Source organism: Spinacia oleracea, chromosome 6 (assembly GCF_020520425.1).
Source record: "Spinacia oleracea cultivar Varoflay chromosome 6, BTI_SOV_V1, whole genome shotgun sequence".
Lineage (NCBI taxonomy): Eukaryota > Viridiplantae > Streptophyta > Magnoliopsida > Caryophyllales > Amaranthaceae > Spinacia > Spinacia oleracea.
The window spans coordinates 24,419,929-24,444,915 of NC_079492.1; the positions used below are offsets into that span (position 1 = coordinate 24,419,929).

The 24,987-nt window shown below is 34.3% G+C and overlaps 1 protein-coding gene and 1 long non-coding RNA gene across 2 annotated transcripts; both read right to left on the minus strand.

The window, feature by feature from the left end:
* Positions 1–7,509: 7,509 nt before the first annotated feature.
* On the minus strand, positions 7,510–12,536 carry LOC130462679 (uncharacterized). The gene is made up of 4 exons (XR_008923332.1): positions 12,363–12,536; positions 11,233–11,298; positions 9,293–9,412; positions 7,510–7,787 (listed from the first exon to the last, which is right to left on the minus strand). It is a non-coding gene; the product is annotated as an uncharacterized lncRNA (long non-coding RNA).
* Positions 12,537–17,725: 5,189 nt separating this feature from the next.
* Positions 17,726–23,595, minus strand: LOC130463011 (uncharacterized). Its single transcript, XM_056832024.1, has 9 exons — positions 23,586–23,595; positions 23,370–23,492; positions 22,112–22,175; positions 21,923–21,994; positions 21,528–21,555; positions 20,540–20,623; positions 19,085–19,223; positions 18,911–18,992; positions 17,726–17,954 (listed from the first exon to the last, which is right to left on the minus strand). Exons 1-7 carry the CDS (start codon positions 23,593–23,595, stop codon positions 19,176–19,178), a joined length of 429 nt encoding a protein of 142 aa, XP_056688002.1. The 3' UTR covers positions 17,726–17,954; positions 18,911–18,992; positions 19,085–19,175.
* Positions 23,596–24,987: the final 1,392 nt, after the last annotated feature.

A 24,987-nucleotide genomic window follows, 5' to 3' on the forward strand; every position in this document is an offset into this window, starting at 1 on the left:
TAATAAAATCATAACTAATTGAATAACAAAATAGTCAAGGTATAAATACAAATAGTTAAATATATGAGTCGAATAGTTATTACTACGCATTTTTTAACAAATTTATTATTAACTAAAACTCATAAAATCTTAACTAATTGATCTCATTGCTTAACTAATCAGTTTCATTGTTTAACTAATTGGTTCAGTGCTTAACTGATTGGTTCGGTTGCATAAATAATTGGTTTCGTTGCTTAACTATTTGAATTTCAGACTTAACTAATTGGTTTCAGTGGTTAGCTAATTAGTTAAAGTACATAACTAATTGGTTCTAGTGAATAAAAGTGGTCTAACAGTTAGACCGTCCTTCCTAAAAGTTTGTAAATATGTAAAGGGTCGTATGTAAATAAATTAAGATTTGCCTTTTTTTTTCCAAAGATCATACGGAGTACTCCCTTCGTCTCGAAATACTCGAAACGCTTTACTTATAAGACCGTCTCGGATTACTTGCAACGTTTCTAAAAATGTAAACTTTATTAATATTATATCAATTTCTCACTTATCCAATGACACATTTACATTTTTACTCCCTAAAAAAATGTGCCGCACATGCCGCACATGTACTCATTTGGAGAATAAAGTACTAAGAGTCAAAGTAATGGTTAAATGTGAAAGAGAATAAAGTACATGTGAAAGATAATATAGTACATGGGAAAAGTGGAATATATTTAGTCTTGGGGGGTCTTGTTAGTACGAATGCAGCTACGAATTTGGGGTTTTCTATTGATTTTGTGGAATTAGGTTTATGTGTTGGAATTCAATTGATTCCGTGGAATTTGTAGTTTCCTTGAATAGAGTTCATTCGATTCAATCTTCCAATTTAGGGTTATACTTAACAAGCCAAATGTTAAAAAATTCGTGCTCTATGGTGCAATATAGCGTGAGTATTCACATATTTGCTTACTTGGTTACCTTTCTCTTTTCTGCTTCTTGTCTCACTGTTAGTGGTAGTACTTCAATTTTGTGTGTTTTTCTATGTCCCTATGTATTTAAGCTTTACTGTTAAGGTTCAATCCAAAGATTACCTTTTACATTGGCTTGAAAGTTAACAGGATCCTGTTTTTGGTTTGTTATAATTATGACAGTGAAAGAGAAATGAGATTATTTTTCTGTGTTTAGAATGACTTTGGCATCTTGTTCCCTAGCTCTACTCTCTCCTCACTCTATTATTAAGCAATACTTCTTCGATTTGGATTGCCTATAGGCTGAAGCCAATTGCCATTCAAAATTGTTGCTTAGTTGGTTAGGTGTTGTTGGCTTGCTTGGTTGTGTTGGGGATACATTATTGCATGTTCAGCTTCTCCTATGCTGCTACTGTTTATGTTAATAACCGAGATTACCCAAATGCTTTGTGTTATAATTAGACAAAAAACCAACCAAAATTCAAAACAAATCTGATTATTTCCTTGTCTTTTTTTTAATTAAAACAGTTAAGTATTTGAGGATTTAGTATGGGTGCTGCTATTGGGCTCTACTCAGCATCCTGTTTCGCTGTTGGGAAATACCTAATGGAAACTTCTATCCGATTAATTTGAGGGCAATAGTTGGACTTTGTTGTTGGCTTCCAAGTGCAAGGTATTAATGATTTCCTGTTTATGAAATATGGAGTAAATTACACTCTCATGTACATTATAGAACATGTCATTAGGATGCTTTTTTCTTCTTAATGCTAATAATACTTTATGTTCATTGTTGCAGGAACTTGAGGAACAAGATGGGAGGTTCACATCATGCTGCAAGGAGGGTCGCGTCCTTTCCTATTTTCACCTGTCATGGAAAATGTAACTCCTCATGTACCTTTTCTCCTAGATTCATGCTATTGTCATAGAACATCAGAACAATTCAGAGAATACGGAAAACTTGGTGTAAAACATCAAATACTCAACTAACTCGGACAATGTTGATGGATAATTCTAACATCACCATTTGTTCTTGCAGCTGATGAAGTTGTTGCATATAAATTTGGGGAGAAATCTGCACAAGCCTTGACTTCAGCTGGATTTTGAAATCTCACATTCAAAAGCCATGATGGGTATGATCTAGCATCTGTTTCTTTCCTAGAGAGGCTGATGAAGCAGTATCATCAACTTGTAGTGTTTCAGTTGGTGTGGTCAGTTGTTATCTGGCTTGTTCTCAATTTGGTGGTCTGGTTTTTTTTTCTTTTGGTGTTGTTGGCCTGCTTAGTTGGGTTCTGGATGGCAGTATTGTCCATCTTCTACTACACTGATGTTGTTAAAAGTAAGGTGTTTCTTCTGGGTTGATGTTTAGTAGATTAGTGCAGTGTTAAGAGTAGTCTGCAATACGTTTGCTACTGAGATGGCAGGTTATAGTGCATATAATAAATTCTCCTTTTTGATGATCTTTACTTTTTAATCGCTTCTATTTACTTTAAAGGGTTTTCTATATACTTTTAAATTGCACAAAAGGAAAAATATGTGAATGCTTTCTCATTCCCCCGAGTCTATCTTTAGATAATATCCTACTAGCTCAATTGGAAGAGCATTTTGCAAAAGAGCAAACGATGTGGGTTCGAATCCCACGTAGGTTAATCTTTACTTTTTGTATTGTTTGTTTATTTTTAGTTTGAAAACCTTTAATTTGGCCTCCATTACTCCAATACTCGGAGTTTCTATGTTGTACATATACTTTTGAGTTTTTATTAATTTACTTTTGAAATTTTTAAATTTACGTTTGAGTTTAATATTATTTACTTTTGATTTTTTATGTTCCTCTTAATCCTATAACAATTTGATGGACTTTGATTCAAGGCAGTCAGGCAAGTCACCTGGATGACAAGTCCACAAATTTAAGTGCATAATTGCATGACATTTTTCTATACAGAGTTCCAGTTAACTTGTTTCCTGCTATGTTCAAATAGTTAATCAAGGGCATGGATAACAACGACATAGGAAACGACCCCATAAATTTATTTGAAGAAATGTCCAGGTTTTTGAGCTGATAATATGACTCAATTTAAGCAGGAATACTTGATCTAAACTTATTATTTCTTAAGATCAGTAACACCAATTTGTTCTCAAGATGAGAGAAATCAGGTCCAAGTGAGTTACTCTCCAGGTTGAGCTTTTCAAGGTTCTTCGGTCCCCTAAGATCAGGTACTTCTCCAGGAAACTTATTATTTGCATGTGTCAGAACTCTGAGACCACTCAATTTACCCAAACTATTTGGTAACGACCATCGAAAGAGTTGTTGATCAAACCCAGAGCATTCAGAGCAGGAAATGAACCCAGTATAACAGGGATTTCACCACTGAACTTGTTATCATCCAGTACAATACCTTGAAGGTTTGTCAGAGATGAAATTTCCCTAGGGATCTTTCCATATAAGAAGTTTGGTCTACTTTTTACATTTTAATTATTATGTTTTGGCTAATTAGTTTTCTACTTATATTATTTAGTTTTTGTATTGTTTTACTTACTTTTAATCCAAAAACCTTTACTTTGACCTCTGAGCATATACTTGTTTCTTATAATTTGGATCAGCTTGTAGATTGATGATGAAAGTTAATGACTTGGAGTTTCTTTGCTCGATCATAGCAATTGCCGCATCTAACCATTTTGATTTACTTTTTAGTTATTATGATTTACTTTTGAGGTATTTTGATTTACTTCTTAGTTAGTTTGATTTACTTTTTAGTTATTATGATTTACTTTTGAGGTATTTTGATTTACTTTTTAGTTTCTTGTATTTACTTTTGAGTTATTTTTTTTAAGTTTAGTCTTAGAGACAACCTATATAGGAATTGAACCTACATCCCCTATGCAACTGCATAGTGCTCTACCAGTTGAGCTAATAGGTTTTTACAAAACATCTCAAGTTGCATCACATTTTCAAAAGTAGATAAATAACTAAGAAAAGTAAATGAAACTAATTTAAAAGTAAACCTCATAAACAACAGAATCTCAAGTTGCATCACATTTTCAAAAGTAAATAAATAACTCCGAAAAGTAAATGGAACTAATATAAAAGTCAATTAATTCATAGATGACATAAACTACTGGAAAGACAAGACTCTTGTGGGGAAATCCTAATATGTTTCGTAGACTGTTGTGAAGAAGGTAGAGGATGGAGAGATCGTTGTCTTTACTGCTGATAAGCACATCAGCAGTGGCATAATAGATCAGGAGAGTGATAACTTCTCAACAAGATCAACAAGTGGAAAGTTCCAACAGTTGAAACAAGAACATAGCCATGATGAAGAGCTTACTGATGATCAAAAGGTTGCAGGGTTAACTAGAACAATAAGCTGAAAGTTCGGTCTCGGACTTCTAGCAGTCAGTCAGAGGTGAGTTCGAATAGCCAGAATGCACTATTGAGATGTTTTCATAGGATTACTGGCCTGCTCTAGTTGTGTAGGGAAGTCTGTGATACTGATCAAGAATTCACCTACGTTTGCATATACTAATGGAACCTTACAACGAAATTGAACTCATCAAATTTTCTAAATATGTAGATTTACTTTTAGAGAGGTGTAATTTACTTTTACAAAGAGGTAGTTTACTTTTGACACCAAGAATCCAAACATCATACTTTTGGCCAGATTTTCTCTTCAATACTTAATAGTCTAATTGATTTACTTATTTAAGGTAATTCTCATAAACCAAAATCTCAAGTTGCATCACATTTCCAAAAGTAGATAAATACCTAAGAAAAGTAAAGGAAGTTAATTTAAAAGTAAATCTCATAAACAAAATCTCAACGCCCTGAAATTCGAATCTCTGGCGACTAAGTTTAGGTATACCAACAAACTTGGAAGCAGATGTGCATTGAGGATTTCTAGCAATAACACACACAACTGCAGAAAAATTAAACACAAACCCCAACTAAAACACAGACGACTGTCATAGCAATAAAACACACATATACACATACACACACACACATATCACTGTGGACAGCGGTTATAAAGACCATATCAGCTGCCCAGCAGGAACACAACTCAACACTGGAAGCAGACCACCCATACCAACAACAAACTTCTATCCAAACATGACGCAGACCCCTGCAAAACAAAATAGCAAGCTACAACAGCTCAACAACCATTGCAGACCAACAACAGACTGTGCACAACCAGGTCAACAACCAACAAGCAGCTTAACTGAAATCGAAACTAATAGCACAAATTTGACCTGATCAACTTGCTTCAAGTCACCTACAGACTACAGTGCCCACCAACCAGAACCTGTCGATAATTTTTTTACTTTTGGATCATTGCTATTTACATTTTTCAATTTTTGCTTTACTTTTGGATCATTTAATTCAATATTTCCTTCAATCTCTAAAACATAAGATGAGCATCATAGAATCAATGAATTAAGTAATTTGCTAGGCTTTGAGCTAAAAATCAATTTGCTATTTTTCTCCAAATTCAAATAATTTAGTCCGCAAATTAGAATATCTAAGATCCGCAGAAATTTGACCAAATTCGTCACAATCTATCTGAAGATTCACACACAATTAGTAGCAAAAACACTAACAATGCTAAAATATCACACAAAATTCAAATGCGATAATATTCTTAAGAATTCATTCAAAATTCGTTCACAAGATCTATGGAGTTTTGCACAAATAGGAAATCCAAAATTCACCAAAAAAGTAATAATTACGCAAAAAAAACATAAAAAATCACTTGCAACGGCTGTTGTTGAATTTAGACTCAATATAGCAAAAAAAAATAAACTACCACAAAACTTAAGAAATCGTGAGTAATACCTCTGAATTTTTCTTAAGCATACATCGAATTGCTGACATTAAACAACGAACTCCAACATTCGAGTGTAATTGCAGCTTTACGTTGAAGATATATCCAGTTTTTCGAAAATCGAAGAGTGTAGAGTGTTTTGGGAGTAGAGAGAGAAACACGCTATTATTTTGGAAGTTGATAGAGATGTCTGCGATTTGATTTCGTTGGAGCAACAGGGATGGTGAGATGCGATATCGAATCTCGTCCGTATGTTTGATCTAGATCTAACGGTTTCTATAGGTTCTCATTATAAGGTAGTTCTCATTTTAAGTGAGGTTCTCAACAGAACCTGGTCATATATATATATATATATATATATATATATATATATATATATATATATATATATATATATATATATACACACACTCAAATGAGAAGGGAGCTAAGAATGAGAAGAATGAGAAGCGATCTCATGCGTTCTCTAAGATCAAATCTAACGGCTCCTACACATCTACCTAGCGCGTTTAGTAATGGCAGACTTGTAAATATTGCAAAAAAAATCGAGTAAATTTTGAAAAAGAAAACAAGTACTTTCTCTCTCCTCGCGAGTTACCTCAGCTCTTCTCTCTCCTCCGTATTTGCTCTCCTTCGTGATTCTCTCTCCTCACCGTCACCACCACCTGCTGCAACCACCGAGCCGCCACTATCTGTCACGCTGCCATCTTTCACGTGTCGTCTCCTCTGCTACAATTTGTGAGATTTCTTTTATTTTTATTTTCTCCTCTCCTGCGATTCAGCAAGCCATCTATCATCCCCCAATTTTGGAGATCTATTGCCCAGTTGCTTTGATTGATCTTCGATTTTCCATGTTAGGTATTTGATTTTTATTTCTTTTGTTTTTCGATTGAAGTTTTGTCCTGGTTCGTTTTTCTTTCTTCTAATTTTTCGATTGAGGTTTATGAATTAGGTTTTCTTTTCTTCGAATTAGCGTATTTTGATTATTTGTTAGTTATTATGCTAATGAATTTCTCTTTCCCTCGTATTTTTTATGATTGTATGCTGTAGTTTTTAAAATTCGAATTAGCGTATTTTGATTATTTGTTAGTTATTATTTTTTATGATTGAAACATTAGATGAAAATTGACGACATCAAACCTAAAATTTCGTATGTATTCAATTTCACAATCAAATTTTACTAATTAATTCGATTTCGCAATCAAGTTGTAATTGATTCAATAATTTTGAAAGGCTACTTTTGCAATTCAAAAGATGATATTCATCCAATTTCTCTCCAACAATAAAAAATTTAGAAGAAGATTTTCATCATAAGATGAAATTATTATTGCTAGAGTTTTAGAGTTTTAGTGTGTTTGAGGAGAGTGAAAGATGGTGTGGAGAAGATTAATTATTGCTGCCATTGAAAGAAGAAGAAGGTTGTGGAGGTATAAATTGGAGGAGAGAGAAAAGGTGGGGGTGGGTCTGATTTTTGTTTTGTTTTTTCTGCTTTTAATGACTTGATGCTGTTGTTGCACGGTCATCGCGTCATCCGTCGGATTATCTCTTAGTGCACGGTCGTGATCTCTTCTCATTCTTCTCATTATAATAATCTTCTCATTGGAGAGTGACCCTATATATATATATATATATATATATATATATGTATATATATATTGTGAATTAATCTAAAATCATGAATTATCTATAAAAATATATATTGACCATAGATGATGGTAATCAAATACAAGTATCAATTTACTACATTATCATAAAACAACGTAACGTCGTGCTTTGATTAATTTATAAAAAGTGATAACAATCATCCATACATTGGATTAATTTGCAGAGTCTAGTCAAACTGAAGTAAAAGCAATATGTTATAACAAAAACAACTTTATAACATCATTTTTTCTATAAGATAGTCCAAAACTAAATACCAAGGAAACCGAACTAATTACCAAGTAAACCTATTGCTATGTTAGCTGCTTCAACATAACTTGTTAATCTTGATCTATATTTTACCATTACCACTTGAATCATCAATAATCTGCAAAGAAAATTTAATATGTCAAATATATATATATACAAAGCATGATGAACACATTTTTAAATCAAAGGAAAATTAACAACAATAGTCATTTGAATCACTCAAATTATAAGTGACCATGTGTTCCCGATGCACCACTTCAGCCTATCCTTTTTCACCATATTCCTCCTTCTAACCTTTCTGCTAAATTTGTTGAGAATGTCCTTGGCCGCTTGTTTGCAGCCAATACTAATGGTGTTAAGGCTTTCGAGTTCTTCAAGTTCACCCTTCACTATTTCAACGTATCTCTCACTTCAGATGCATTTCAATTATATATGTTGATATTAGCTTTTCATGTTTATTTTGTCATCTACAATTAAGTTCTCAACATTTTCTATCAGCTTTAAAGTTAAGCACGAGGATAATATCCCACATAGCATCATGTTAGCTCTTCAAAAATGATTTTCCAAACCTGGATAAAACTAAAAAGAACTTCTCATAAAGATGAAATATCTTATCAGCTTATTCTAATTGCTACTCTATGTACTTTGTTTTAACCTGCAACCATTTTTAAGACATTTCCCAACATTTCTCTTACCGTTTAGAATACATCCAAAAGAACAGACCCGCATCTTCAATTCAGACCACATATGCGCCAAAATCCATTCTCAGCCTTGATCAAACAGTTTAGGTTCTGTTTGCAGCTAATTTAGCACTAAAGTCCGACAAACATTGCTATGCTCATGCTAGGCAACAACCTTAATCGTCTGATGGGTGTTGTGAGTGGTACAAATGATACAATACAAAGTAGGTAGGATGAATAACTCACATCTTCACTATTACTACTGGTCAAACTACGGGGCAAATGTGATTTTAAAACGCTCACAAAAAAAATGAAGATTGTACAAGATTAGTTGTATATCGTCTAGGTTATAATCCAAGTTCACAAATTGTGCATCAGCCTTGGTTACTTTCATTCGTCATTTAAAAAGTCCTTCTATGACGTTGTGCCAAACAAAATAAGGCAACAAAAGATATGACCCTCAATCCATGTCCAATAATTCGTGAGAGTATATGGCCAGAGGCCTCAGCTGGGGATCATGAATCTAAAATCAAAATTCACATAGGAAGCAGGAGACACCACGTACTGTAAGTTCTTGAGAGAGTAAATGGTTTTAAAGGAAATCGCTCCACTCAAAGGTTTGTCTCCAACAGAAAACAAGCATTGTATCATTTGCTTGTAAACTACAACTCACTAGAGCAGCCTAGCCTTTACTGACCAATTCTTTTTTTCCTATACTTGTTTAGCAAACTTATTACCTATAGCTATCACAAAGTGTTTGAAAGTCTACTTTACTAATCAGTTGCATTTCAGACATTTCTACAGTTATTCTGCAGATAATCAAATACACAGTATGGCTGATAGGCTGCAGCAACATTTCTTACATTACTACTCTGTATAAAAATAAGTTTTGATGGCACATTATCCACAAAAGACAGAAGCAAAGAACAATTCAGACACTCACCACGATAGCACATATATCTTGGGACTCAAAACGATCAAACAAAAATTTCAGATTCTCTCTGAATGCCTTGTTCATACGTTGTGAGATCAGGCATCTCAAATCAATACTTCTTCCCAGTAACTGCGCATACATCATTAACAATATTAGATTATTGATGCAAGAAAGCCAAGACTACTTATTCAAGCATAACTAACTAATAGAACATGAGGTTTTGCTCCTTTCTAGATCCCAACAACTGCAAGATCCATGGGTGTCTATAGTTAGGATTTATCCTTTTACAGGGGCATGGGTTGACTTGTCGTGTGAAAGGATACCATTTTATAAAAATCTAATGTTCATTTATTTTTTTCCATATAGTGAGCATAACCCTTTTCAATTTCCTGTCAAATATCATTTGACTTGTACAGGGGCATGGGTTGACTTGTCGTGTGAAAGGATACCATTTTATAAAAATCTAATGTTCATTTATTTTTTTCCATATAGTGAGCATAACCCTTTTCAATTTCCTGTCAAATATCATTTGAAATTTTTGGCAAAAGAAGAAGAGAGAGATTATACTCTTTTAACTTTTCAAGTGTTACCGATCTCAAAAGATATAATTTCATTTTCCTACAAAACCAGATAATATCAAATTAAACAAAACATCTACCTTTATTTTTTTCTTTTTAAAATCCTTAAGAGAAATAAAGTAATAAATAAATGTAGAGCCAGGAGCACCACAAGTCCTCAAGTAATAGAAGGAAAAGAATATCAGCATAGAAGTGCTTGCCAAACACAACCATGCAGTCAGTCAAAGAAATTCCTCAGAAGCTTCAATGGAACATTTAAAGACCTTTTCCTATGACAATCTGCAATTATTATGATTCAACAGTCCAGTAGTTGCCGCAGAAAGATTTCAGATATAGGATTGCATTTTAGCAGCACGTAGGAATTTGGTGATTCCAGTTAAACTTCGTCCAAATATTTCAGTTTATTTTCTATTTGATGAAAAGTTGAGAAAAAACTCGAAGACTTATTTATATTTTTGAATGTTGAGGCTATTTTATAGGTGGAATCAAGTGCTATATTCTGGGAAGCACTTTTTTTTGATTTGTAGACGAACTGTAACATGATAGCTCGAGGTAATCCTTTATCTTTTTGGTATACGTAAAATATTACTCATCAAAATTAAATGAACAAGTCACTGGGAGATATCCTGATGATTAAAGGTGGATGATCACAAAACTATGTTGAGCCATGGTCATCCCATCCCAAACAACATGCAAAACCATGCTCACCTTAACTCTAGTCATTATCAATATTGAGAGGATTCCTTGTCCTTACACTTAACAAGTTAACAGATTACTCCATTCACAGTTGCAATATTTTCCCCTTTTTAGATGACAAAAGAGTCGACGACACTTAGCAACATTTAAGGATAATATAGAAAAGCACCAGAAATGCCATAAATCAAAATAATTTTTAAAATTTCTTGCCGCACTCTTTTTCTTTCCCTTAATATGACAAATAATAGATGGCCGGAGCTTTTATTTTCTCCTGGATATGAATGAAAAGTTTCTTGATAATATTAAAAATTATTTAGAAACCAAACCAACAAATGTGGACTTCATTCACTTACAGATAAGCCATATCAAAAAAATGAAAAATAATTAAAATATCATCCTTGATGATCCAACATCAGTAAACCCAAACATTTAAAAAATAAACTTAGACTAACATCTCTAGGCAAGTAGGTAAGAAGTTATTACATTTAAGCCTATGATAGCGGAAAGAAACTCATAGATATGAGCCAAGTTTTAATGGCATCCAATAAACTTTATTCTATCATCACTAACAATACACAATGAAAAATAAAGGGGAGAAAGATATATGAACAAATTACTTCAAACTAAGTATGCATCATAACTTGAAGAAAAGTCATTAAGCTCGAAAACACTTACCCTATAGACGTCAACACTCAAGAGAAAATAATCCTCGAGGGTTATTGTACTGCAACAATTTACAATCTGCTCAAATAGATATTAAAAAGAAATCAGAGTATTAAATTAGTAGCATTTTTTTGAATTTGGGGGAAAAATTAGTATTTTAGATTCTTTAAACTTATACCAATTCTAATAAACCCCACTCATTAATAAAAAAATAAAAAAAAAGACTAACATCTCTAGGTAAGGAGTTCTAAGCCTATGATTCCCGAAAGGAAGTAGCAGTTGTAAACCAAATTCTAATGGCATCTACTAAACTTTATTCTAGTATCACTGACAATAAAATGAAAATAAAGGGGAGACAAATATCTTAACAGAATTCTTCATACTAAGTATGTATCATAACTTGAATTCTCGAGACCCTGTTCCAAAATAAAGTCAAATCACTAAACTCAAACAAGAATCTAGTATATTTAATTGAAATTTGCAGGAGGGGGAGAGGCAATATTTAATTGAAGGGAATACGGTAAAATTTCTTCTTTTTAAGGCCATTTTCCATTGGTCTATGCCAAGATTATTAGCCATATGCAAGTCAATGAAGAGTAATTACTTCTTTTAGGTGCATATGCATCAATAATCTAGTATATTGGAGTATATATCTAGTAGTCCCAGACTCCCAGAATAAACTTCTCATATCATCAATCTTTACTAATATGGCATGATTTGCATCAAATTAAAGAAAAAAATTTATTCTAATTCTATACAACAAAATTTATTTCCAATTGGATTAAATCCCGAATATCAGCAAATAATTTCACTACTTTCGTCCTAAAATTAAAGCAAACTGATCAATATTCAGGCAAAACCAATCAAAGCAGTAAATACTACGGAGTAATTAACAGAATTACGTGTCGTTATGCCGATGTCTCAAAATTTAGACTCTTCAATTTTTTTGCATCCGAAATTTGAGAAGCAATTGAAACTAAAAGAATCTATAAACAATAAAAGAACAAAGCAGATAAACCTGAATCCTATATGCCGCCGATAGTTTGAGCTTCAAGGAAAAATTAGATTATGAAGAAACTTATAAACCCTAAAATTAAATTAGGGGGAAAGGTCAAGGGGGATTTTTTTTTTGAAAAAAATACCTAATTATTTGATGGGTAGCCCTTCAAAACCTCGGCATAGCCAAGGAGCGATTCGGTTGTGGTGAAGAAGAGGAAGCAGCGAGTTCACAAGTTGGTTTTCAGATGAGTAGTTGAGGGTTTCGTGGGAGGTGGGAGGTGGGAGTTTAGACCGAGGTTTATGGAAATTTGAGGCGTGAAAAGTTTACACGTGTTTATTTTGTATACTGGAGTGACGGTTTTAAGCGTCGATATATGTTTCTAAAGGAAATAATGCCCTTGGTCCAAGTATGCATTTAATGGTATGTCTAATTAATGCGGTTCAGTATTACAAGTTAATAATTCAGTGAGATCAAGTGAAATGTATGCCTAGCTATAGGCCGCTTCAGTTCAAGTGGATTAATGATATTAATCCACAGCTTACTCTTGACTGAACTCGTAGGTTCACACAAATAGTACGTAAACGGATCAAGTATTTAATGGCATTAAATACTCCATCTATGGATATTCGGAATTGACGGATCTTGGTTTCAGTGGGAGCTGAGATCGTCAAAGGCAAATAATGAATACTCCGGAAACGATGATATTGCCGGAAACGGAAATATGGATCGTATCGGAAATATAAATATTATCCAAGTCGTAGATGTTGCCGGAAACGGAAACATGGTACGTATCGGAAAATATTATCGGAAATGGAAATATTGCCTGGACCTGAAATATTGCCGGAAACGGAAATATTGTCGGAATCGGAAATATTATCGGAATCGGAAAATAATTCCGGAAACAGAAATATTAAATATTCATTCGAAACGGAAATTAATTCCGGAATCGGAAATGTTAAATATTGTTCGTATCGGAAATGAATTCCAGAATCGGGAAATTAATCGGAAGCGCGTCGTACGAATTAGCATCGGACGAGCTTGCTAGACGAAGGCCCAGCGCGAAGCCAGGCCCACGTCCAGCAGGCCTGGCGCGCCTCACAGCAGCCCAAGGCCACGCCAGGCCCAGCACAAAGGCCAGGCCCAGCGCGCGCCTAGGCTGCGAGCACAAGGCAGCACGCGTGGGCTTAGCTTATGCGCGGGCATGGCCTGCGCACATGCGGGTCATGCTCGTGTGTGCTTGCGTACGAAACCTAAACCATGTAGGATTCGTTTAAAGATTAAATTCCTATGTCTACTAGATAAATTAATTAATAGAGTTTTAATTAAATTCAGATTAATTAATTCGTTTCCTAGTAGGATTCCAATACCTTTTCCATACCCTATAAATAGGTGATCAATGCTCACAATTTATAACGAGTTTTTAAAAGTATTCATAAGAATTTTAGGCATAAAATTCAGTCACTTATTTGCTTCATAATAACCAAAAATACATAGTACCTTAGGGGCGATTCTAGTTAATTAAACCTAAGGCGGATCCGGACGTGGTGTGGATTTTCTACGGAGGGACGACACTTGGAGTCCTAAAGACTTGTTCTTGTTTGGTTCAGGCGCAACAAAGGAGGGCACGCTACAAAGAGTATGCATCCTAAATTATGCTAATTGTTATGTGGCAATTAATTTGGAATCCTGGCTTCAATGGTTTTTCCGCATGATTTATATTCAGTTATATATATCATAACCTAACAGTGGTATCACGGGCCTCTAATTAATTCCATAATAATTTCTTAACATGGTTAAATTTTATAAATTTGCAAGGAATTAAAAGGGGTGACTAATTTTCGTAATTGTAATTAATTGCGAATTTGCGTTTATTTAATTATATGTACGCAGTTTTTCGGCAGTTTCTTCGTTACTCAATGAAATCGAGTGATTTTTGTGTCAATTCTGCATGTAAAAGGCATTCTAAAATTTTGACAAAAATAATACTTTTCAGCCGAACCCAGAATTCCCAATTTCGAAGCCTAACTATGACTTTTCGGAGGTTTTAGTTTTTCGAACGCAAAAGTTTGTAATTTTAAGATGTTAAAATATATATTTGCGCTTCTTGTTGTTAAATCATGAATTTTTGATTGACCTACTGTATATGTTTAACAAATTTGAATGCCTAAGCTTGTTAATTATACAACCTAATTTGTAATTATAATTAATTTGTTGAAATTCGAATAATTTAGAATTGATTTGATTTCTTAATTAATTAACGATTTAATTAGGTATCCATGATTAAAAACCACCATAAAAATTGTTAATTTATGATAAATTTTAAATTTTTATGACCTAGATTTGAGTCCATGATAATCGGAAATTAATTAAATAAATTTTTGATTTTTCGCCCTAAATTTATGAAATTAAAATGTTTTATTAATTTGTCAATAAATTTGAATTAAAAATCTTTAATTTTTATGAAATTCGCTCATGATTGTTGCACGCACAAAGCAAAGGACGCTACGTGTTACCCTTAAGGGGTGTTGTATAGTGCGGGCATGCGACGAGGAGCAAAGGAGCTTGTCGCCCATGCGGTACGAATGCAACGAGCAACAAGCAAGAGGCGCGCGCGCGAAGCAAGGGAGCTGGGAGTGTGTGACTCGATGGGAAATGGGCGATGGGCAATGCAGGTGCCAGGCGAGCAGTCGCGTGTGGGCAGCAAGCGAGCTGCGCCACAGCGCGCGCTGCCTCGCCCAGCGAGCAGACCAGCAGCGTTGAGCAATGCGGGCTGCGCGCAGCGTGGCCTGGCATGGTTGCGATGCGTGTGGCCTGCTCGTGCATGCCGAGCGATCAGTCGATGGGGCGCAGCTGCCTCATGACTCGATGGGGCTTGGGCGCAAGCCCGAGTGCCTCGTTGTGTTACGATTGATGCATTTTGAATTTAATTTTGAATTTTCAGTTCGGAAACGATTTTAATTAACTTTAAAATTTGTAATTTAAATTGTTTTCTCGGAATTTAATTTTGAATAATCTAATTATTATAAATTCTAATTTATACTAATTAATTTACTAAAATTAAAACCTTGAATAAATTTAAATTCATTTATTAATTCAACTGAAAATAAATTAAAGGATTCAATTATAAATTTAAATGAGCTTTAAATTTTAATTAAATTTGTATGTTTCCGGTTAGACTAGGAAATACAATTTTATGTTTGAAATTAGAAAAGCATGTAAATTTATTGGTTTATGTGGGAGCGTTTTAGTCATAAACTCTTGATTAAGTCTACATTCCTTTAAGGTTAAAACAACTTGATTAGAATTAATAAGGATTGAATAATTGGTAGATTATTAGAACCCTTGATTAATTGCTGCAAATGTTTATGTGATGCATAATATGTTCTACTAACCAGCCATGTGAGCCATTCATGATAATGAATGGGTGAATGGTATATATTGTATATGTACTGTTTTGCAGGTTATTGAAAGTGACTAGTATGGCACAAATAGGATAGAAAATATGGTCTACGTACCATTAATTTGAATGTAAAATTGGTCTAATGCACCAAAGTTTTTAATTTAAATATGGTCTGCGTACGATAAAATAGTTGTGATTAGTTTAATTATAGCTTATCCTATTTGAAGAAAATGACGCCTCCCATGGAGAATTCAAGACGAAGTTTCCAATCCATTTTCAAGACGGACTTTGAAGTTGAAGCCTCAAGATGAAGTCGGGCGATACTAGATCACATTTATATCTTATGCATGTTTAAGTTATTTATTGCTTTAAATATGTCTTAATTATGCATGAGATTGTGGCTTGATTATGTTGCATGATTAAGGATTTTAGTTCACTTAAAATCTAACCAACATAGTAAGAGCCTTAAGTTCCAAGCTTTAAAATTGAGTTAAAAGGTGCCATGCCAAAATAACATTTACTTGGATAAACCTTTACATCAATCTTAGTAATAGTTTTCCGCCATAGCGAGGTGTTACTTAATGATTCTAAAGGGGTAAGGTACACAAATAATTGTGAGTACATGTTAGTTTTGGTGAAACTCAACGATATAAGTAAGGAGTCCTTTTATGTCGTGGCAAATGAGATAGGTTTACCTAATAAGTTCTTAGACGTACCTATCAACCAAGAGTAGTTTCTAGACAATTAGCAAAGGCTTTGCTTACCTAAAATATTTTAGAATTGAGTCTAAATACATAATGTGCTTAATTCTTCAATGATTTAAGGATCTTGGAATCATTTTATTCACACCTGCCGGAACACATAACTTGAATAAAATGCTTAATAAATGATAAATTATGCATGTTTGCTAGAATTTAAGGTTTATGAAGAAAAATTGTGAATGGTTATTTATTTCTTTACTCTTTTCAATTGTAGTTTTACTATGGCAAACAACAATCAAAACATCATCATGGGTTCTGAGCTTATGGTCAAGCAGAACCTAACAAATTTTCTTGAATGGGAAGCTAAGCTAGTTGAAGTAGTCAAACTCAATGGACTTGAGTATGTACTGTTACATCCCATGCCAAGCTACTATGCCAGAGACATGACCCCTGAAAGATTTGCCGCCTGAGATGCGGATCTCAAAAAGGTTACGAGTCTCATGCTGAACAATATCCCTGATGAATGGGCTAGAAGGTTTGTATCTTACGAACGTTTTACGCTCATCAAGAATCTGATGGATATCTGTCGTTGAAACACGCAGGACAGGGACCTAAATGTCCATGAGTTGATTGAATCAATGTCTGGTCTAAAGGTTAGTTCTCCTAACAGGTGTTTTAGGATGGAGGTCCAAGAAACACACGTTCAGCTCCTTCGCACTAAACAGAGGGTAGGCGTCCCAGTAAGGTTCCATGTGTAGCTTATGCTTTCATATTTTGATCGCCTAAGTCTGCTAGGAACACCAATAAGCGAAAGGATGGCAGTCTCTATCTTGCTCAATTCACTGCACAGTGGGTTTGGTCGCTTCCAGCAACTATACCTAAGTGATCCAAGAGAAGAAACAGTTGCAGAGTTTGTTCACCTTGTCAGAAAGGCTGAGATAATACTCGACTGTGAAGCCAAAGATTTACTCACTAGAGGAAAAAACCTCAAGTGCGGGCTCATTTTAAGGGGTTTAGTGCGGGCTTTTACATGTGCAGCACATGGACTGCCCGCACTTGATGTTTCTCAAGTGCTGCCAAAATATTGGCAGCACTTGATGTTTCAAATGTTGCCAATTTGGAAAATGAGCCCGCACTTGACATATTTTGTGCAGCCAATTTTAGAATATGAGCCCGCACTTGATATATTTGGTGCTGCCAATTTTGAAAATGAGCCCGCACTAGACATATTTGGTGCTGCCAATTTTAAAAATGAGCCCGTACTTGACATAGAAATGGGCAGCACAAGCATAAAAATGAGCTGCACTTGGCCTATAAATGAGCCGCACTTGATAGATTTGTTGTATAACCGATTTTCCTGCTACATATTACAATTGGACCACGCCACTAATTAACCTCCATACGTCATATAAAAGTATCCAATTATATAGATAATTAAATTAAATAGTATATAATTGTAAATATAAAAGTCGATTACATTACAATCATATGAAAAACTAGCTAGCATCCATAATTTAAGATTCAGTACAAGAAAATATCAAAGACAATCACTGGTTATGAAGTTTTCCAACATTTCTCGAACTTCATCTATCTCCTCAAGGGTGAAAGGCCGCTCCCTCGGATTATTGAATACCTTAAAAAGATGGACCATCAAAAAATATATATAAACTTTAGTTATATTATAAATATTGAATCGTACAATAAATTAAGACTTAATTTGTTCATAAAAAAGAAATAATGAACCGTATAATAATAAAATTGGTTAATTTCGGTCCCAACTTTCATCTAATGAACTTATATAAATATTTTAAAGTCCTTCCATTTTTAATAAACTTAGTTTTATGTTTCAAATACTCATTCTCACCCATTTTGGTGAAGTTATGCACATTTAAACCTCGTTAGTTCATTATCGGTCACATTTTGACTAAAATGGCTAATTTCGGTCCCAACTTTCAACTAATGAACTTAAATGAGTATTTAAAAGTCTTTCCATGTTTAATAAACTTAGTTTTATGTTCCAAAGACTCATTCTCACCCATTTTGGTGAAGTTATGTACATTTAAGCTTCGTTAGTTCATTATCGGTCACGTTTTGACTAAAATGGATAACTTCGGTCCCAACTTTCAACTAATGAACTTAAATGAGTATTTTAAAGTCTTTCCATGTTTAATACACTTAGTTTTATGTTCTAAATACTCATTCCCACTATTTTGGTGAAACTATGCACATTTAAGCTACGTTAGTTCATTATCGGTCACGTTTTGACTAAAATGGCTAATTTCGGTCCCAACTTTCAACTAATGAACTTAAATAAGTGTTTTAAAGCCTTTCCATGTTCAGCACACTTAGTTTTATGTTTCAAAGACTCATTATCACCCATTTCGGTCAAATTATGCACATGTAAGGATTGTTTGATTATTATAGGTCACATTTCGACAAAAATGGCTTATTTCGCTTCCAACTTTCAACTAATGAACCTAAATAAATATTTTAAACCCCTACATGTTTATTAGACTTAGTTTAATGTTTCTAAGACTCGTTCTCACGTACTTTTAGTCAGGTTATATACAGTTATAGCATAATGTGTACCTTTTCGAGATCTTGTGACTATATCGTACATGAACTTCATCACATAGTAGTCGCACTCCGTATTGCCCGTTTGTTGTGCACACTTGGTATCACAAATAAAATGCATGCAAGACAAATGTAAGTTTTTGAGCTAATAACAACTAATGAAAATATATAACAATTGAAATCATTTACCTTCCCTGATTTCAAACTCTCTGTCTCATTTTAGTAATCCAACCACTCACTAACTTGGCCTTGAAATCCCTGAATCTTTTGCCCACAACTTTTAGAAATATTTTTTCTTGACTGGATCATTTTCAACATTGAAAAGATTCTTCACAAAACAAGAAAACCAGTAGTCAGTCTATTTTATTAACCAAAATTCAAATGCAAAGCAAATTGGAGCACGTAGATTATGAAAAACGAGAAAGAGATTTAATAGAGTGAGCAACAATATTGGGCTTGAACAGCATATCGAAAGTAGCAGCAGCAGCATATCATAAGTAGGAACATATCAGATTCAGAACTGTTGATATGATATATTGCTGGTTTTGATCTGCTCACAACAGATCTGCAACAGCAGATCAGAAGCAGCAGCAGATCAGTTTCACAACTGCTTCTTCGATATGCTGCTTCTGATATGCTGTTGCTACTGATCTGTTGCCTGATGTAGGATTTCATATCCTTAACAAAAACACCACACTGATTACTTATTAAGGTTGCAATTCATAATCTCCTCACTGATTACTGATTAAGGTTGCAATTCAGAGCAGCCAGCAGCCTGATGACCACCTGGTAAGTAGATTTAATTAGAAGCTAATGTCAATTCATGACCAAGCTTATGAGAAACCTCACACTTAGCTCCTTTCATTGGATATGATATCCGATTTTCCAACAAAAAGTGATTTTCATTTCAGCTTACATAAGATTGCAAGTTGGGTAAAGACATCTCAATTTCATTCTAAAGGTTGTTGTAATATTTTACCAAGCACTGATATAATCTCATTTTCAAAATGCTAAAGTTAACAGAAGATGCTTCATTTTAATAAGAAATATAGCAGGGTTGGGGGGCATAACATGTTAAGCAATAAACATGTCATTTTAATAAGAAACATAGAAGGGTTAGGGGGAAAACAGAAGAAAGAAGAAGCTGCCATCTTGAAAGAGAAGAGGGTGAATTATTGAAATTCAGAAAGAGATTAATTAACCAGTCAAGGGTACATTAGTGACTTATGGAAAATAAAAAAATCACCACATAAGTAGATGTTTTTCAAATTAAACATAATTACAACCTACACAATCACATTTGATGTTTTTCTACTAGTATTAGACAACCTATACCTTTTTAACAACTGATTAAGACAACCAATACATACAACTAAGACAACCAATTCATACAACTACAAGTAATAATGTCTATAATAATTATAGTTCACACTAGTTTTGAAACCCGTGCGATGCATGGGTTTGTCAATTTTATACATCTTTGTCTTATTATATCATCATCTATACATAGGTGTTTTTAAAAATTATGCGTATAATGAAAAGTTAAAATCGGTCCCTAATTGGTATAGAACCAGTAAACTTATTGTTGTTAAAAACACTTAGGTTCCCATGGAAAATATATAAGAGGGTGTTGAAGATTGAGACCTCATAAGCATCTTTTATCTCTTGAAACGTCCTCTTCGCAGAAGGATTATTCTTATTCGTATCAGGATGATATTCCTTTGCCAACTGCAGATTTGTTAGAGATATCAAAAATTAAAAAAAAAAAATTAAGAATTCTTCAGGACGAAACAAATGCGAAGGAGATGGAAATTAGAAAAATCAAGTGGAACCGGAACCCCTAGTATCTATAAACATCCGATCATGTGGAGCAGAAAATTAACGGATATGTTTTCTCTAAGTTCTTATGTCAATGACTTCTATATGTAGAACCTCATAAAAAAATTACAATTTAGATCTGAAATGGCTGAATCATCTGATAAGTCTCACAAATAAAGGTGTTACTTGACTTTTTTTATTTTGAATAAACAAATTGCACTCTTAACTCTAAGCTCCATTTTCGCCCAATCATCCTAAACATAAACTAATTTTCCACTGAAGTAAAAATACTCTAATCTAACATTTCCATAGGTCCAACAAAAGTTCATTGATCCAAAAACTGAAACTTGGACAAGCACTGTGATTTTTACATATCTCATAAGAGTCGTAACCTTCTTCAGCATATAGAAACTCGATATGAGTCTGCATTTTGCAAGCTAAATGTTCTTTCCCTAGAATTTTGGGTTCTGGTTGTTTCATATACATCTTTTCACTAAAATCAATTCCCTTACTGACCTTATTTTCAGTAGGCAATGTATCCAAGGTCCAACTCATATTCTTTTTTACTCATCCAAAACCTTTTTCCCACTCAAGAGAATTATCCAAATGCATCAATTAATGACTATAGGACTATAGGAGTACGAATAATCACAAGAAAGGCAGTGGAATAATTATTTCATTTATTGGAGGAAAAATAAAAAGAAAAGTCGGAGCATTAGTATTTTTAACCTTATCTAAATAATCCACACACCAAACCGAATAAATCGCAAGCTCAAAAAAAAATCATCCAAAACAGGTGGGATCAAGCTGGTACCTTGTGATAGGAATACACGTCACTTGCACTGCCAACAACAGGAAAAAGAATGAAGTCTAAAGCTGAAACTTGATGAATAACACTGCTAGTGAAACCAAAAGGATAGTACGCCTCGTATGACAATGTGAACAATCAAGTAAATTGAAGTCTTCTCATCTAGAAGTCATGTAATTCTTAGTTCATACACTCACATCATATCCAATCAATCGGAAACCAGAATCATTAAATTCGGACATAAGGATCGTACAGAATTTTCAGACGCTTCAGTTGTCCGATTTGAGGAGGAATAGGTCCTGTGAACTTATTTTTGTGGAGGTCCTTGGCATGCAGGTGTGTTCATATTAATCAAAGTTTCAAAGTATCAACACCAAGGGATGCTAATTAAAGACACTTACAGCCTCTGAAGATCCAACAGATTAGTAACAGCAATGGGAAATAGCCCAACAATTGACACTGCATAAACTTCCCTGCCAGTTGAATAAGCAATGCAAATCCGTAAAATAATCAATTCATCCCTCCGCCTTTATTGAAAAATAAAAACATTTAAAAGTAAAACACGATAAAGCAGGAGAAGTTTGACATACAATCCAGTAACAACTCTATAATCACCATCTCCACATGGATCATCACCAACCCATGAATAAACGACTCTCCATCACCAACTCTATAATCACCATCTCAACTTTGCATATAGCCACTTCATCGAAAAGAAAATGCACCAGAATTTACACGACCCAACATACTATAAAACTTCAAAATTGTATAATTCACAAAGAATATACAACATAAAATTATCCAAATACGGAGGTTGAAAACCATTACATAGCCTAACACAAGCAACTTATAGCACTTATAGCAGTCTACTGTTGAGGATGGAATTGCTTTGGCATCCCTGACTTAAAGAAAAACAAAAGACCAGCTGGTTTTGAAAGGTTTTTCTCAATTCTCAAGACAAGATTATTTCCATACACATACACAAGTTTCAAAAGTCCAAGAAATTATACAACACCCAAAATGGGCGATCACATTGACAATTCATAGATTAAAGCAAAGCAAAGGCGCAGATGCTCAAGAGTGAACTCCTAATATTAGATGCAAAAATTAATATTCTTTTTCCTAACGCATTAACATGAAACAGCCACAAACATGTGGGAAAAAGTAAACTATATGGAAATTTATACTCCAAACAATCATCCGAAAAAGAAAGAAAAGTGTGTAGTGCAAGGGAAGTAGGGGGCAGGGCATTAGGGATCCAGAATCCTTTTCGAGCACCAACTCTTAATCAATCAAATACAGAGTAGAATTACCAACATACAACCAAGATTGAAGTAGAACAAATACCGATCCAGTATTGTCAATTACAAATATCATGACAGAAGAACAAATCAGAAAGCAATTACATTTGACTCCTTACAAAATTCTCAATTGATAAGATTTTGTCTTTCTAAAAAAACATAGAAGACTTCCTACATCCATTAAATCACAAAAATTCAATATAACAAAACTTAATCAAACAAGCTCAATCACTACGCTAAATTTCATAATTCCTAAGATTTAAATATGATAACATAAATTCATGTACATCCAAGAAAATCTAATTCAAATACAAAACAATCAGCAAATTCCAAAATCAAACAATCTGAACCCTGCATACATCACCGGTGAACACAATCGCAATTCGAACAATAAAAAAAATTAACAAAACCCTAAAAAAAACTATGAGAAATTAACAATAATTACACAAAAAAAAACACTAGAATCAGACTTTTTCAATGCAAAGCAACATATCAGGAACACAAATCGCCAAAAATAACCGAAAATTTAAAAAATCAAAGAACAAACCTGAATTAGTTTGATCTTGAAGAAGGTAGAGGTCAACGGCAGTGGGAGAAGGAGGAGCAACGCGGAAGGAAGAGGAGAGGGAGAGCAGCAGCGATGAGGCACGAAGAGGAGGAGCAACGACGGCTGGTTAGAGAAATGAAAATGAATAAAAGAATCCGTGAAATTTTGTGCGGCTCGTTTTAAAAATGAGCCTGCAATTGGGTTTAAGGCCCGCACTTGAACTCATGTGCTGCCAATTTTCTAAAATGAGCCCGCACTTGTGAAAATGTAAACTTTTTCCTTTTTGTTGTGCTCTCAAGTGCTGCCAATTTATTAAATGAGCCGCACTTGAAGAGAAGCACATGTCAATTTTTCCTCTAGTGACAAGGCTAAAGGGAGACCTTTCAAGAAAGGTGGAAAGTCCAAGGGCAATGATGAGTCAAGAAAGAAGATAAAGCAGGACAAGTCCACATCAAGCTGTCTTTATTGTGATGGAATAGGCCATTACAAGAGAGAATGTCCAAAGCTTAAGGAAGATCAGAAGAACAGAAAAGTCGTTCCATCTTCAGGTATTTTCGTTATAGACTGTATACTTGCTAATTAAACTTCTTGGGTATTAGATACAGGTTGTGGCTCACACTTATGTTCCAATTCGCAGGGACTAAGAAGAAGTAGAAGGTTAAGCAAGGGTGAAGTCGACCTACGAGTGGGAAACGGAGCACGGATTGCTGCATTAGCTGTAGGAAGTTATTATTTGTCGTTGCCCTCTGGGCTAGTTTTGGAACTGGAAGATTGTTTCCATGTTCCAAGTCTTACTAAAAACATCATTTCTGTTTCTTGCTTAGATGCTAAGGGATTTTCCTTTTTAATAAAAGACAATAGTTGTTCGTTTTATTTGAAAGAGATGTTTTATGGATCTGCTAGATTAGTCAATGAATTTATTTATTAGATCACGGCAAACAAGTTTATAACATAAATACCAAAAAGGACAAAAAGGACAAAAAGAATGATTCAGATCTCACCTATCTGTGGCATTGTCGATTAGGCCATATTAACTTGAAACGGATAGAAAGACTTCAAAATGAAGGAATTCTATAACCATTTGACTTAGAGGATTATGGTAAGTGCGAATCATGTTTACTTAGCAAAATGACAAAGCAACCTTTCTCTAAAGTTGGAGAAAGTGCAATTGAACTATTGGGATTAATCCATACATATGTATGTGGACCAATAAGTACAAATGCTAGAGGTGGTTTCAGCTACTTTATCACTTTCACTGATGACTTCAGTAGATAAAGTTATGTCTACCTAATGAAGCATAAGTCTGAATCCTTTGACAAATTCAAGGAATTTCAGAGTGAAGTAGAGAATCAATTAAGCAAAAAGATTGAGGCACTGCGATCTGACAGAGACGGTGAATATCTGAGCTATGAATTTGATGATTATCTGAAAGAATGTGGAATTCTATCAGAATTGACTCCTCCTGGAACACCTCAATGGAACGGTGTGTTGGAACGGAGGAATAGAACCTTGCTAGACATGGTTAGATCAATGATGGGTCAGGCCGAACTTCCAATAGAATTTTGGGGACATGCACTAAATACAGCTGCACTCACTATAAATAGAGCTTCGTCTTAAG

Bases quoted from the DNA above. Each gene is read 5' to 3' on its own strand.
- LOC130463011 (XM_056832024.1), bottom strand. The intron at 21,556-21,922 runs GTAAGTGTCTTT...TGTTGTTGGCAG, and splicing joins CTGTTGGATCTTCAGAGGCT to TGCAAGTGACGTGTATTCCT. The intron at 20,624-21,527 runs GTACCAGCTTGA...ACAAATCTGCAG, and splicing joins ACGTGTATTCCTATCACAAG to TTGGCAAAGGAATATCATCC.